The sequence below is a fragment of the Lampetra planeri genome, unplaced genomic scaffold, assembly GCF_965212315.1.
Source record: "Lampetra planeri unplaced genomic scaffold, kcLamPlan1.2.h2 scaffold_829, whole genome shotgun sequence".
Lineage (NCBI taxonomy): Eukaryota > Metazoa > Chordata > Hyperoartia > Petromyzontiformes > Petromyzontidae > Lampetra > Lampetra planeri.
The window spans coordinates 2397-16897 of record NW_027615651.1 but is presented as its reverse complement, the minus strand read 5'-3'; the positions used below and the strand labels follow the sequence as shown (position 1 = coordinate 16897).

At 41.2% G+C, this 14501-nt stretch overlaps 1 protein-coding gene and 1 non-coding gene across 2 annotated transcripts; one reads left to right on the top strand and one right to left on the bottom strand.

Annotated features, from left to right (window-relative positions):
- The first annotated feature begins 234 nt into the window (after positions 1-234).
- LOC144742041 (calcitonin gene-related peptide type 1 receptor-like) lies at positions 235-8028 on the top strand. The gene is made up of 12 exons (XM_078624543.1): positions 235-288; positions 886-1018; positions 1927-2034; positions 2466-2578; positions 3548-3639; positions 4312-4441; positions 4570-4723; positions 6119-6179; positions 6281-6347; positions 6629-6847; positions 7297-7338; positions 7735-8028. Exons 1-12 carry the CDS (start codon positions 235-237, stop codon positions 8026-8028), a joined length of 1467 nt encoding a protein of 488 aa, XP_078480669.1.
- Positions 8029-9576: 1548 nt separating this feature from the next.
- TRNAQ-UUG (transfer RNA glutamine (anticodon UUG)) lies at positions 9577-9648 on the bottom strand. Its single transcript has one exon. It is a non-coding gene; the product is annotated as a tRNA-Gln (tRNA).
- Between the last annotated feature and the right edge of the window lie 4853 nt (positions 9649-14501).

Here is a 14501-nt window from a genome sequence, read left to right as displayed (position 1 = left end):
CATGGGTTTCTCTGACCCTGAGTGAACAGTGTGAACCAGTGTGACTGCTGGAAATGAACTTCCTGTTGTTCCATGAGAAAACGTATATGGGAACATTAACATCAGACGAGCTCACTCATATTCAAATTCAAATTTCAGCGCACATGTTTATTTCCTGCTGTTTTGGCCTGCAGTTGTGTTAAATAAATTTTGTTTTCTCAAAGATATATATTTTTTGTCTTCTCCTCTAGTGACATGTGGAGGACCATAACCCTGTCACTGATAATCGCACTGGCACTTGGCACAGAGGTAAGAATGGAAGAACTTGGTTTGTAGACGCTCATCTTTTGTAAAGCGTGGAGGGCCCTTGGGAATGGGGGAAATTGAAATTGAACAATACTGCAACTTCTTTTATTCCTACTTTTATTATCATTATCATTATCATTATTATCATCATCATTTTTTTTTAAGCAGGTGTCTTCATGTTTCATTTAAATCTGCCGTCATACAGTTAACTAGTCCACAGCTTAGAAGTCTGTTTTCAGGTAAGTTGTATTGCGTTTATAGTTTGTTGTAATGATAGCATAGCGTGGTGATAGCGTATTGTCGTGATAGTTTATTGTAATGATATATCGTGATGACAGTTTATTAGCATCACATGACAGCATATTGTGATGATAGCATAGTGTGGTGATAGCGCATCGAATCACACCGTAGAATGTCGTTACAATAGCATATCATGGTGATACATCATGTGTCATGTGGTGATTACCAGTTGTACTAGCACTCCAAGTATTGTAACTTTTCCACTGTAACACCTCTCAGTACTACACTTGCTGTGTTACGTGACCACGCAGGTGTCCCCACTCTGAAGATGTGGGCTCAATGGTGGCCGTGTCTGTTGAGATGGCAGCGCAGGATCAGCAGCAGAATTTCAGTGACAAACCTCACGATCTCGGAACGTCTCGACATCAGATCCTGGCTGCTCAGTTTGAGTGCTACCTGAAGATAATCCATGATCCGCCACGTACAGATGAAGGTGATGTCAAGTTACAATCCAGTGCAATAAATTACTTCATTGTGAGCTAAATACTTTACAATGACACTTCAGACCACCAGGGCCATTTTAAATGCAGGTTAAAAACCTTCTTTTCAGCTCTTTTAAACTCTTTGAATTTGCACTGTATGCTCTTTTATATCATTTTGATGCAAACCATTTTTTATATGTTCCAGTAAAGCCAGTCCAAACATGTTTAGTTTACAGTGCCCCCTAATGGTTAGCGTAGGACCTAATCATTTATTTCTAGTCACTAGTTTATGCTTCTGCCGTAGGTGGTATTGTTTCATCATCATAGATTGTTTTCATTATAATCAGTGGCTGAATATTTTCTTTTGCTCTTCCTTCCTGTAGTAAATAAATGCAGCGATAAATGATAGAAAATACTGGAATATGCTGATATTGTCTGAATAGTTGCTGGTGTATATAATACAGAGAGAGAGAAAAGAGGATGTGAGTCTGAAAGAAAGGAAACTTGGCCTCTGTTTCCTTTGCTGTGCCTGTTGCCTCTGCTCAGTACCACACAGGTTTCACGGTGTTATTTTGTGCTCTGCCCTCCCAACATGTCGCCGTAACCTGCCAGGTTTCCGTCTATTGTTCCGTGTAGGTCAGCGTCAGGGAGAGCCTTTTTGCACGTAGTTTATCCAGTGTAGCACACAATTTACATTTCATCGATAATTGATGCGATTCACATTGTCAGAGGGTTTATTAAAAATGAATGACGTCCTCCACCTCTGACTCTGTGACGTGACACCCCTACAGCACACACAACATGCATGAATTTGTATAGAAGCATCAGAGATTCAAACATCAACAGAACCTCATATGTAGAAACATTTGTACTACTGAGGAACTGTGTGGAAAGTGTCATGACGTACCGCCCCCTGCAGGTGATTTCTGTAACCGTACATGGGATGGCTGGCTGTGCTGGGCGGATTCAACTCCAGGGACTGTTGTACAGATGTGTCCCGAATATTTCCACGACTTCGACCCTGCTGGTGTGACCTACACACACACACACACACACACACACACACACACACGCATGCACACACACATTTATCCGATCCGATTCTCAAACTGGGGTCTGTGACTGATTTATTATTTACAATAAATTGAGACAGTGAGATGCGTCATGGACAGTGAAGATGGATATAAGGAAGCACAGGGTTCCTCCTATCTCAGCCGACTGTTCATGTTCATTAATGTAAAACGGGTCTGAACTGATTGTAAGAAAACAAATAATTCAAAAGCTGAATTCATAATTTGTTTTCTTAAACATTCTTAAGGCATCTTGGAATACATCTAAATCTAAATCTACATTTGGATTATCAGGGGGTCCCTCAGGCGTCCAAAAGCGTTATAAGCGTTATAATAATGTCACAAATTAAAAGTGTAAAACCATACATATTTCCAATGTCGTCAACAGAAAAAGCTACAAAGGTTTGCAATCCTGACGGCCAGTGGTTCCACCACCCAGAGAGCAACAGAGTCTGGACTAACTACACCCAGTGTCAGATCTACACCAAAGACAAACTCAAGGTGAAACTCAAAGCTTTGGACCAGATTCAGACTTCACTCTGTCCTGGGACACTTTTGTTACCAAATGTTGCCAGACTTCTAGTGTTGGCTTATGAATGAAGATTCCCTCAACTCATGTTTGGTTTGCTTTGTTCATAAATCTACAGTGTGAAAGGTAAAAGGATGAAAATGTGAAGTGTGATTCAGAAACGTAACATGAACCTGTGAAGGGAAACAACACCAGGAGGCTTCAGGGCAGATGTTGTTACCTGATAGTCAGGCGTTACACGTGCTCCAACAGCTGAGTTTGATACACTGAACGAAAGGCAAAGTGTAGCGCAACACGTGATCTGTTCTGGCATGAACACCGGATACCGTTAACTACAGCCAGAGAGCCGGGGCCCTCGTGCTGAAGTTACAACCCTGCAACTCCAGTCACATTTTGCTCATGCCATCTGAACTCTTACCAGCAAGCTTCACAGCTTCGTATTAAACGACTGTGAAGTCCACAGAAATTTAGTTTACACAATGATTTACCTGTAATGGGGTGATGACAAATGATGGCCATACGATGCAGTATCTACTATGTCTAGATATTCAAGTCTGGTCTCACCCAGGTCTCTGCAGAGGGAGAGGGAGAGAGTCAACAACAACAACTCAGCGTGTTGTCATGACGCTTTATTCTCTCTTTATTCTGGTTTATACAATAGGGTGAGTAACAGCTGTAGGCGGAGGCGTGGTTCCTTTCACGCTTACTTCCATCATAGTAGAAAAAAATCAGAGTGCAGCACTCACACATAACAAAAATAAGTTTTATATATGATAAGATAATGTAAAATATTCCATTATTGTCCCACAGCAGGGAAATTTACAGTGACACAGCAGCCATCTAGCAGTAAGAAAAAGGTGTGACTCAATTAAGCCGTGCATTTGATGAGAACTTGACAGGAGTGTTGAATTTCCCATAAATCATCTGTTCTTTTCTTGCAGTTTGCCATCAGTCTCTACTACCTGGCCATGGTGGGTCACGGTATGTCTATCGTCTCCCTGATCATCTGCCTGATCATCTTCTCCTACCTGAAGTAAGTAACTTTTTTTTTTTTATTTTACCTCCGCCAAGAAGGATGTGTCGCTTCAGAAGTGAATTACAACATTTGTTTGAGTTACAACAGTATTTCTGTTCATGTTCCTGATGCAGATGATGAGTGTGTGGATACAGGAATCCTCAGAGGGATTCCTCAGCATTGTGAGAGTGGGAAAAATACAACTTTTTGGTCTATGGATATTTGGTTTTGATAATGTGGAACAAAATGGAGCACGTCAAGGCAATATCACATATTGAACTTGACGCAAAAACATCTGAACCCCCATTTCTGAGTTTGCACGTATATATGATGCTACTACAAGGTAATAGGACAGGTCAGCGCAGGTCAGGTCAGGGACGCCACATTCAGACCTTTCAAGTCAGAGGAACCCTTTACAAGGAAGAACGAAAAAAAAACATTTAGTATAATACTTAAATAAAATAAAACTAAACTAAAGCTTTTCCTAAAACGTTCAGTGTATAAACATATTAAATAAGGTGTGAATACGGTTTATAAAATATAGGTGTGCACATCTAAATAAGGTCAAATAAAGTAGCGGTACTGACACTATTTAGCAGCTAACTGTTTCATGGACCCCAGTCCAGGTGTTTATGGAGATCTGGGTTCCAAACCTGAATCATCCTTTCTCTCTGTCGTTGTGTCTTTCAGGAGTTTGAGCTGCCAGAGAATCTCCCTCCACAAGAACATGTTTCTCTCCTTCATTCTGAACTCCATTGTTACAATAATGTGGCTCTCGCTCACGGTGGCCAATAACCAGGCCATCAACGCCAGCAACCCCGTAAATCTGATTTATTATTATTATTATTATTAGTTAAAAATGTCACTGCACCTTAGAATATATTATTATTCTTAACTCAAAGTTAATCTGGAAGTAAAAACTGGAAGTACATGTTTTCTGTGTGGCAGGTGAGCTGTAAGATCCTGGCTGTTCTGACTCAGTACACATTAACTTCCAACTACTTCTGGATGTTGTGTGAGGGCATCTACCTGCACACGCTCATCATTGTGGCCGTCTTTGTCGGGGAGCAGCAGCTCTTCTGGTATTACGTCTTGGGATGGGGTGAGTCAGAAGCAGATCCAAGGCCTTCTGCCTCGACCAGAGAACCGCCATCGTGAATCAGAATTCTGTTTATACTTGCATCAGCTTCACAAAACAGTGGTAACGGTGTCAGCATGAATAGATCCAGCTAGACACATGAATGTAAATATCACGGTTGGTGAAATGGTTCTTCTCTTCGTTGCCTCTAAAAGCCACTGAAGGTCCAACAGAGCATGTTTTTCTGTGTCTGTCCAAAGGCACGTGGAGGTATTTGGGAGATGAGGAAGCACATGTGGTCGCAGCAGTAGCTCAAGTTCTTATTAAACACTGATACAGCTACATGTTCCCTGCCGTAAGATACTTTGAAATGACCTATGAGCATCACTTAAACCAACAGGTGCCTTATCTTAAAAGGTTCACACCACTGTGAGATGATGATGTAGAACTGCACCGTACAGGATACATGAATGTATGTTCAATTTTCATCTTGATTTTTAATGTAAATTTGAAGTGTGGCTCTACTTGTTCCAACATAAGTGCTCTCTTCGTCATAAACTCTCATCCAGGCTTTCAGCTGGTCTGATGTCAACTTGAAACCCACCACTTATGTTTTAATGATGGACTTCAATATGAGTGCATAATGACTTTGAGTGATACCGATGTGCTGCCGGTAGTTTCAGCTTTCCTTTCTATAATGTGTTCAGCCACTGAGCGAATAACTCCAAACCAAAGTCACGCAGGAATTATTGTTCATTCCTTACACAAATGAGTAAAATGACAAATATAAAACTTTTTTGTGCAGCTAGAGTTAGAAGCATTTACTAGCCAGTTTATTAGGTAAGTCAAACGTATATAGTATAATTATTTAAATGATTAATCCCTCTGTTGAACTATACACGTTATACTGAAATACTGTGAAACAGTGACACCACTGTTAACCACTAAAATGACATACAATGTTAATAATATCATGTCTTTTAAATAGAAGTACAGTAAGAATAGCATTGAGCACATTATTTAAAAACTAAATATAAATGAAAAATAAAATGCAGCAGGGTAAAACTTTGTAGAATAAAGCAAAACTCAGGTGAGCAAACACAAAGTCAGGAAGGATGCCAGATAGTGAGACACAGGTGAGACACAGGTGAAACACAGGTGAAACACGGATGTAAGAGTGAGACAAGTATTAATTCACACAACCTCTGACACCTGCCAACAAGAAGTTGGCAGTAAGTAACACTTAGTGACACAAAGAAGACACTTTCAAAATAAAACAGGAAGCCGTACAAAAACACAAGTAGTCGTCATTACCGACGTGAGTGTTCTTGTCCCATTTTCATTGTTTCGGGAACATGGTGAATAAATGTGTTTCCATTGTTGTAATGTTTTTAAACAACCTGTAAATACTGTCCTCAGGTTTTCCCATTGTTCCCGCCATCACGTATGCTGTTGCTCGTGGGCTGTTCTTCAATGACAAGTACGGTGGTGCAACCATAAGTAATGTTATCAGTGAACTGTCACTGCCGTGAGGCTAACTGTGTATGTGTGTGTGTGTGTGTGTGTGTGTGTGTCTCTCAGGTGCTGGATCAGCTCACACACTCACCTGCTCTACATAATTCACGGGCCCATTCAAGCTGCCCTACTTGTGAGTAATGAAGACATATAACGACGTATTGAGTCTAAAGACCTGATTTGATCTTATCTTGTGATAAACTCCACGTTATCCTGCTTGTTAAATATGTGACTATTTATAACATGGTTTATAATGGTCGTGTCAATGTAAAATGATCCTGATCCGGCAGTATCTATTATCTCCAGTGAACACAGCCTTATATTATAATAACACGTGGTTATCCTGCCACCATCAGGCGTGGTTTGGTACTATGCAGCCAACACCTTTTATCCAGCCACCGTCTGTCCATCCAGGTGAACCTTTTCTTCCTCCTGAACATTGTGCGGGTGCTGATCACCAAGCTGAAGGAGACACACTGTGCTGAGTCCACGGCCTACATGAAGGCGGTGAGAGCCACCCTCATCCTGATCCCTCTGCTGGGAGTCCAGTTCATTCTGCTCCCTTGGAGGCCCGAGGGACGCATCAGCCGGGCCATCTACGATTTCTTCGTCAACATCTTTTGCCACTTCCAGGTTCAGATTCCCATTACTGATTATTTTATTCTTACGTCATGGCTAATCAGAATCAATCTCCAGAGGGACATTTGTTTGTTACACCAGCTCCAAACAAGAGTAGAAATGTAAGAAATACAGAATAGGAGCAATTACAAATGTAAAAAAAATATGGAAATATTGAAAACACTGTACAGTAATTTATCGGTATTAATATAAAGAATAGAATCTCAATCAAATATAAACAAAATAAATATAATAATAATATAGATAATAATACATTACTAAAAGATTGATGTATTGCACTTCAAGCTAGTATGTAAAATATAAGTGATTGTAAGTGATATAGTTTTGACAGCTCCTTCTTCTGACCATCTTATTGTTGAAAAACAATTTACACCATGTTCTTAATTTAAAAAGTAATTGAATTACTTTCTTCAACCTGAAATCTGGAACTCATTCTTTTGCAGGGACTCTTGGTGGCAATCATATTCTGTTTTTGCAATGCTGAGGTAGGTTTTCACCGTACTACCACCACCACCACCACCACCACTGTTCTTCAGTCAGTCAAAACAACAAAAAAGAACACTTTACAGAGTTCAGCAGGAATGGTGCATTCCAGTGGTACTGGATGTCCGAGGTCATAATTCACGGTGACACACAGTGTAAGTCCTTGAAATTGGAAGTGCTCCAAAAAAATAAACAGATGGTGATGTGCATCGCCATTTTGAATTTAGAACTCAGGGATCCTCTGAGTTCACCCGAGTTATAGTTCGGATATCCAATGTTTGGTGGAACCTCGCTTTGGCAACTTCCTGTCTGTAACTCGGACAACAACCTCAAATTGGACACAACAATTGTACCGCACTATAATCATTTCTCCCCTCACTATCTTTGTCACCATCCAGGCCCAAACAGCACTGCACAGGAAATGGGCTCAGTGGAAATCCGCCTGTGGTAAGACCGGCTGGGGAGACACACCCATCGCCAGCAACAGCTTTAACTACCACACCAGCTCCACCACAGAAACCAGCCGTGCCACCATCAGCTTAGAACAGCCCGCTGCGCCCTTCAAACAAAGCGAAAGCAGCCGCTTCCTGTCCAGCGTGCAGCAGAAAGACAACAGACAGGAGAAGAACTGTAGGACGTGCAGCAACGGGGAGGTGGACCCGCTGAACAAGCTGGAGATGACTCGCATCTGACGGGTGAACGGGCACATACACTCACGCTAACATGGAAACACGGATCGTTTGGAGGTGAATTTTCAACAAGTCATGTCCTCGTACATGCATTTTATCTCCAGTTCATATGAACTGAAATGAAGAAAACTAATTTATATCAGTGTCGCTGTACTCGTATTATATTAGTTGTTGTGAACATGTGTAGCCCACTAATGAATTTCTCTCTTTGTTTTACGCTCTTTTTATAAAACACTGGATTACTGACACGTGTAAACCTGCAGTTGATATATCATAGATATGAGAGACGTGTCTGTGATTCATTTCATTGCACTGTTGTTGTGTTCCACTGTGACCAATGGATGTCATCGCCCACGGATGTGATCCCACTTGTACTTTCACGTCATTTCATTTCACTTTAGGAGCATTTTGTAGACAACACGTAGGCGCAGCATCTTCTCATTCAAGGGCGTACAGATCTTATTATCTTCCCATTAGAACATTCATTAGCCACAGTCGGATGCATCGTACTGTATATAAATGAACAGTTGATGGAAAAACATGCAATCATATTCCATATTTTGAAGTAACAACGGCTCCAGAAACAGCTGTTACCGTGTCTGAACTCGCTTACTGTATTTCTGTATATAACTTACATTGACGAATCTCTCCATCTCACTTTACTTCCCACCATCTTCACAACAAACACAAAAGATTGTAGTAACGAGGGTTGTGCCGACTTAATGAAGTGTATGAGTAGACTGCATGGTGAGGAGAGATGGTCTGTGATGCTTCTTTATGGTGTGATATTGTTGTTCAATGTTGAAAGTGACCTTTTTTTTTACAGTTAGGAGGGGATTTTATGATTGTTTTGAATTTTTAAAATTGGGCTTGTGAAATTGTTGAATGTGTTCCATTGCATACATTTCTTGCTATATGCACACAGGCAGTGTCAGCACATTTTCACTTTGCACTGAATACAGAGCTTTTCGGAAGTGGAAGGCTGGGAATACAGACCTGTAGTACACGGATGAGTTAAGACTAAAACTGAATTGTAGGTGAGACACGATACAATTTGTGCCAAATAGAGCAAATAGCAGTGATCGAGACATTCTTGTAAAGAAATACATTCCAATGAAACATCTAATGAAGTATGTGGGAATGAATTTGAATATAAAAATGAGGGTGAGCTGTGTTTTGGCAGAAAATTATCATTTACAAGGTTGATAAATAACCGCTTTAGCACAAAATTACATTGTGCTGTACATGTCCAACTACATTTTGGAGGAAATACAGTATTTTCATCACAATCTGCAAAACTAACCACTTGTGTATTTAATAGTTTGTGTGGGTCATGAATGTAAAAAACAAATATTTGTGTTCTCAGAGTTGTTATTAAAGAGATGGATTTCATGTGTTCTTTTCCTCCTGATATGTGTCACATATTAAATCTGCTTTGGTGCTCAAACACCATTCTTACAAACTGTAAACTGTCGGTTTCAATTGTTACACACAATTCACAAACTTATCCAGGACACTGTTGTTCTTTGATTGTCTCCGCGGAAAAGGATGAGGTCCCACCGAGATTTGAACTCGGATCGCTGGATTCAAAGTCCAGAGTGCTAACCATTACACCATGGGACCAGATGGTACGTCCCAGACGGCAAATAACGATTGTAAAAGGTCCACGACCGAATCAGGTGTCTCACGTACTTGTAATCATCGTCGATGACGAGCACCTGAATTGCGGCGTGTGTGTGCGCGCGCGCGCGCGTGTGTTATGTTCACAGTTGCGCAATAGTGGCTAGCCGACGTCAGCTAGCTTTAGCTAATACATCGGTCGACATTTAAGTCTATCTTTGAGTTTCGGGGAAAAACACTCACATTACACGAGTTTGCTTCGCCACATGCAAATCCAAAAACACATCCAAAACGTAGTTGCACTACGGGCCAATGATGCTGTTGCACTCACAAAACAAAGTAAAGCCCAACGTTACAAAACATAAGGAATAAGTAAATGTTTCCAGGGGACCTTTAGGATTATGGAAATAAAACACATCCACAGAAATGTCTTCCATATTTCGACATTAATATTAATGTATATATTATATATAATTGTCAAACATAAACAATGGCTATGCAACAGTAAACCAGTCGTATTAAATGCCAGAATTACGGTTTTACTACGGCCAACTTGTAATAACTAAATGTATCCGCATGGAGGCAGCAGAGTATCTCTATACACGTTTGCATGTGCTATATAATATAGCTATATTTACATTATGTCCATAAATCATATCATGATTTGAGTTGTTTGAGTAGGAAGTGACAAGAATATGAACAAATCAAATTTCCCAATTCTGTGTATGTTTATTTATCATCTCCAAACACCTATGTTGGTATTGGTTCCACTCAACAACCACTATTGTTGAAATTAATATTGTAATAGTGTGATTGTCTTGGCATGGCTTAATGCCATTCATAACATTACTCTGTGTGTGTGTGTGTGTGTGTCCACGTCATCCACAGCTTAACAGAGAGACGTTTGAGGATGCGTTATCGTCATGGTCCACAGCAGCTTAGCCTATGCCAACAGCTTATTGGACTGACACTCAACCTTGTCATCAAAATCCTAAACACGCGAGTAGACCACACCCACTTGACCCAGTCCCTTAACACACACACACACACACACACACACACACACACACACACACACACACACACACACACACACACACACACACACACACACACACACACACACACACAAAGAGAAGTTAGTGGTAGCTCAATATGGCATTGGACTTTGGATGCAGGAATGTGATCAGTGTGATGCTGTCTGAGACATCACTGCTGTTTCAACATCGCCAGCAATGTAGGAGAGCCTCACAAAAAAGAAACAGAAATAGATGCATTATTTGTTTTCGCTTTTGTTCCATTCACTCTGTGACAGTTCATTCAAGGATCATTTTGTGGTTGTTTGTTTTGTTTTTGTTTTTTTTTTTACGCTAGCATATAAAAGTAGCGGCATTGTCTGCACATCTATCCTGTTAAGAATGTGCAGGATCATATGACCCAGAAATAGTTATGAAATGTCACAGGGAAATAGCGGAGCAATTACAGACACCAAAAATAGGTTTGAGTAAATGTGAGCGTGGCCTCAGACTAGCCATCTATAGCAGCCTAATGAAACACGACGAAATGTTTCCTTGTTTAAATCACTTCATACTTGTCCTCCTCTGTCCTCCAGTAGTGGACTAGAATGAGTAAATGACAACAGTGGTATATATGTATATATATAACAATGTGTCGCTTGTAAACACACACACACTGCTATACACAAACATGCACAACCAGTGCAGCGATTTATTTGTTTTTCTGCTGTTCCAGCTGCTGCTGCGCTCAGTCTCTCTAATTTGGCCTAAATTGTATTTAAAGAACAATCTAATTTTTTTCCCCATATTTTAGCTGGTCAACAATCGTAGAGGGAGTGAAAGGCCCCATCTCTGTGTACAAGCAGAAAACCTCAAAGTTATCTTATTTTATTTATTTAACAGTTTATTTATACAATTTTCATGGTATGTTTTTGAAGTAATTTACTATTCTATACATCAGGGGTGTCCAAACTGGTCCAGAGTGCTCCCTGTCTTCACCTGATTCAAACCCAGTATTGTTTGTTTGTCTATTCCTTGATCAGGCATTACACAGTGAGCTACAGTGGATTTTCAGTCTGCAAACAAGAAACATTTAATCTGTCTTTGGAGAGAGGTGCTGACAGCAGCTGCGGGGTTTAAGTGATGTTACTTTTCATTTTGGCATTTTAGAAACTTCAACAGATTTGGCTACTTCGTTATGGCGGGTAGGAGAATGCAACACACATCAGTGCAGAAATTGTTTGGTTGAGACAGTAAATGCTGATGAATGCTGAAGATGAATGAACCTAAATGAAATGAAATGGCTATATATGGATGGTGGTATATTTTCCCTCTCTGACCATGAAAACATTCCCCTCCCAGACAGTGTGGTCATACATTCATGCACCATCACCCATATCAAATGAGAATAGAATAAGAAAAAGCATCCCTGTATCCACACACTGGGCTGAATTTCCTCTACAATTTGAATAGGTTCTTCCTTTGGCCAATAGACTGGTTAAAATTCGATCAGCAGTTTTTCTGTAACAAAAAAACTGACAAGTAAAACCTACATGGTGGAGGTAAAAGACAGCAGTGTCTGTCTCAGCACCGTCTCCCAGATGATTGATCCAGGATGGATACATTACAAACGTGGGGTGGTTCAGATCTTTGTCCTAAAGGACCTAAGACCCAAAGGATTCCTGCAACTTGATTCATTCATTCATTTTCTGTAACTGCTTTGACCCCGTTTGGGTGGCAGGGTCCCAGCCAACAGAGGGCGAGAAGTGGGGTACACCCAGTACGGGGCACCAATCCAATCCAATCCATCATACTATATGGAGACACACACAACCACTCACACTCACCAAATTTTTGTTTAATTTAAACCAGTTGACACACAGATAAAGCTTGGCATCAGTATGAGCTGTTAGTCTGACTAGCTCTTGATTCAAGACTCCATTTTACAACATACTTTGAGAGTATACGTCCACTTAGGGTAAATGAAGATTCAGTTCAAACAAGCCAGGACCAACACCACAGTCAAGGTCAGATTATGGAGACAACGGTATCTGTGATGTTTGGCTATATAAATAAAACTGATTTGAAGTATACACCAGGCTGGTAGGGCCAGGACCAAGGGGCTCCCAAGCTCCAGGCTGTTCACAGTAAGTTCAAGGATCCAATGCATGTTGATCACCAGACCTTTGGGTGCTAAGAGCCCACCACCAGGGCCCTCAACACTTTCAGTGTAGGGGTTCATTGTCCTCTATATGTTACACAACTGAGCTCACCACTACTGCCGTCCAGGCACTGCTGACCTCTAAGCCCCCCAAGCCCTTCCTGGTGTTTCAAAGGAAGCTGCCATCCAGAGGTCCTTGACACTTAAAGTATGAGGGTCCCAGGATGGCTCCATGATTGAAAAAATAAGACCTGACTTGGATCCTGGGCACCGCATGTCCCCCTGTGTGCTTAAAGGTTGGGTTGACAAACTGGGCCCCTGAGTGCTGATAGGGTGTTTAGGGCCTCCAAGCACCTTGATCTGGTCACGGTCACATCCAGTTCGTTTATAATACAGAGTAATGCAAGTGGCTGCTTATTTTTGATGTGCTTAGCAAGTAGACATGGAAGCATATCACTGGATGACCTTGTGATCTTCTGCCAGCTCTCCCCCTGTCTGTAGCCCCTGCTTCAGCACCACACTGGCCTCATTTGAATCACTGAGAGTGCTGTGTTTCGTCATGAAAGGCTTAAAGCCAATGTGAACGAGTATAAAGCCAGCCAAGCAGCTTTTATCAACATTCTGCTTATAAGCATGTTAATCATCTTAGCTTTGCATAGTAGCATGTTAATTAGTGCTAAAGACGAAGATTTACAGGTATTCTCAGGTTACCATGAAGCCTTAATGACAATGTGTTAAGCTGCTATCACGTTCACACTTTGCAAAAGTGGATCTAATTCTTGTACAAGGAGACTTACTGGCCTAGTGAGAAGACTCTTGGTTTGAACTTCCTGGTTCTGGGGCCTTTTAGCTTGTTCTTTTGGTTCCTGCATGTTTTTTTTTCCCTTGGGTGCTTCACTTTCCACTAACCAGAGATTTGCATATATTTTGTTTGGTCAACCAGTTCTTTATTTATTGATTGAACCGGCTGCAGGGGGGCATTCACGCCTCCGTAAAGACCTCCAAGAAGCTGATGTGGGTAGACAGGAGCATCAAGGAGCAGGAATTCAGCAGTCTGTGTTTAATCTGGTTGGAAAATCTCCCGATGGTCTAAATGCTCCTCCACAAGCTTTTCCACCCCGTCAGGAAACACTGACATCTTGTCATTTTGGAGGCATGAAAATAGAAAATCCTTAAATCCTCAAGAGTTTGGCCACAAGACGTCTCAAAGTGCTCCAAGACAGTATTACCACTGATCTTCTGACTGGTCCTTACCTGGAATGGATTACAGCGTAAGACTTTCTAAGCCAATCAGACAAGTGGATTCCCAGAATGGCGTGACACCAATGGGTCAGATGAGGTCTGATGTGTGGGACCCAAGGGGAAACTACTGAGTCAATATTCTCAATGAAATATTACATTTCCAGCTTAGAAGTGTCAGAGCTATCTTTCTCATTCTCTGCATGTAAAACCATCTGGAGTTTCTGAAGTTTCTAGAGTACGCTGGGAAACGTAACCATCAACCACCATTCACCACCATTCACCAACCACCACCAACTGGTCCTCAGTCATCCATAGTAATTCACTGGGTTCAATCGTTAGGCAGCTGGACGTGCTAGCTTGCTTGAAGACGTTTCATCGCTCCTCCGAGAAGCTTCTCCAGTTCTAAACTGGCTCGTAGGCGTTCTGACATGAGCTTC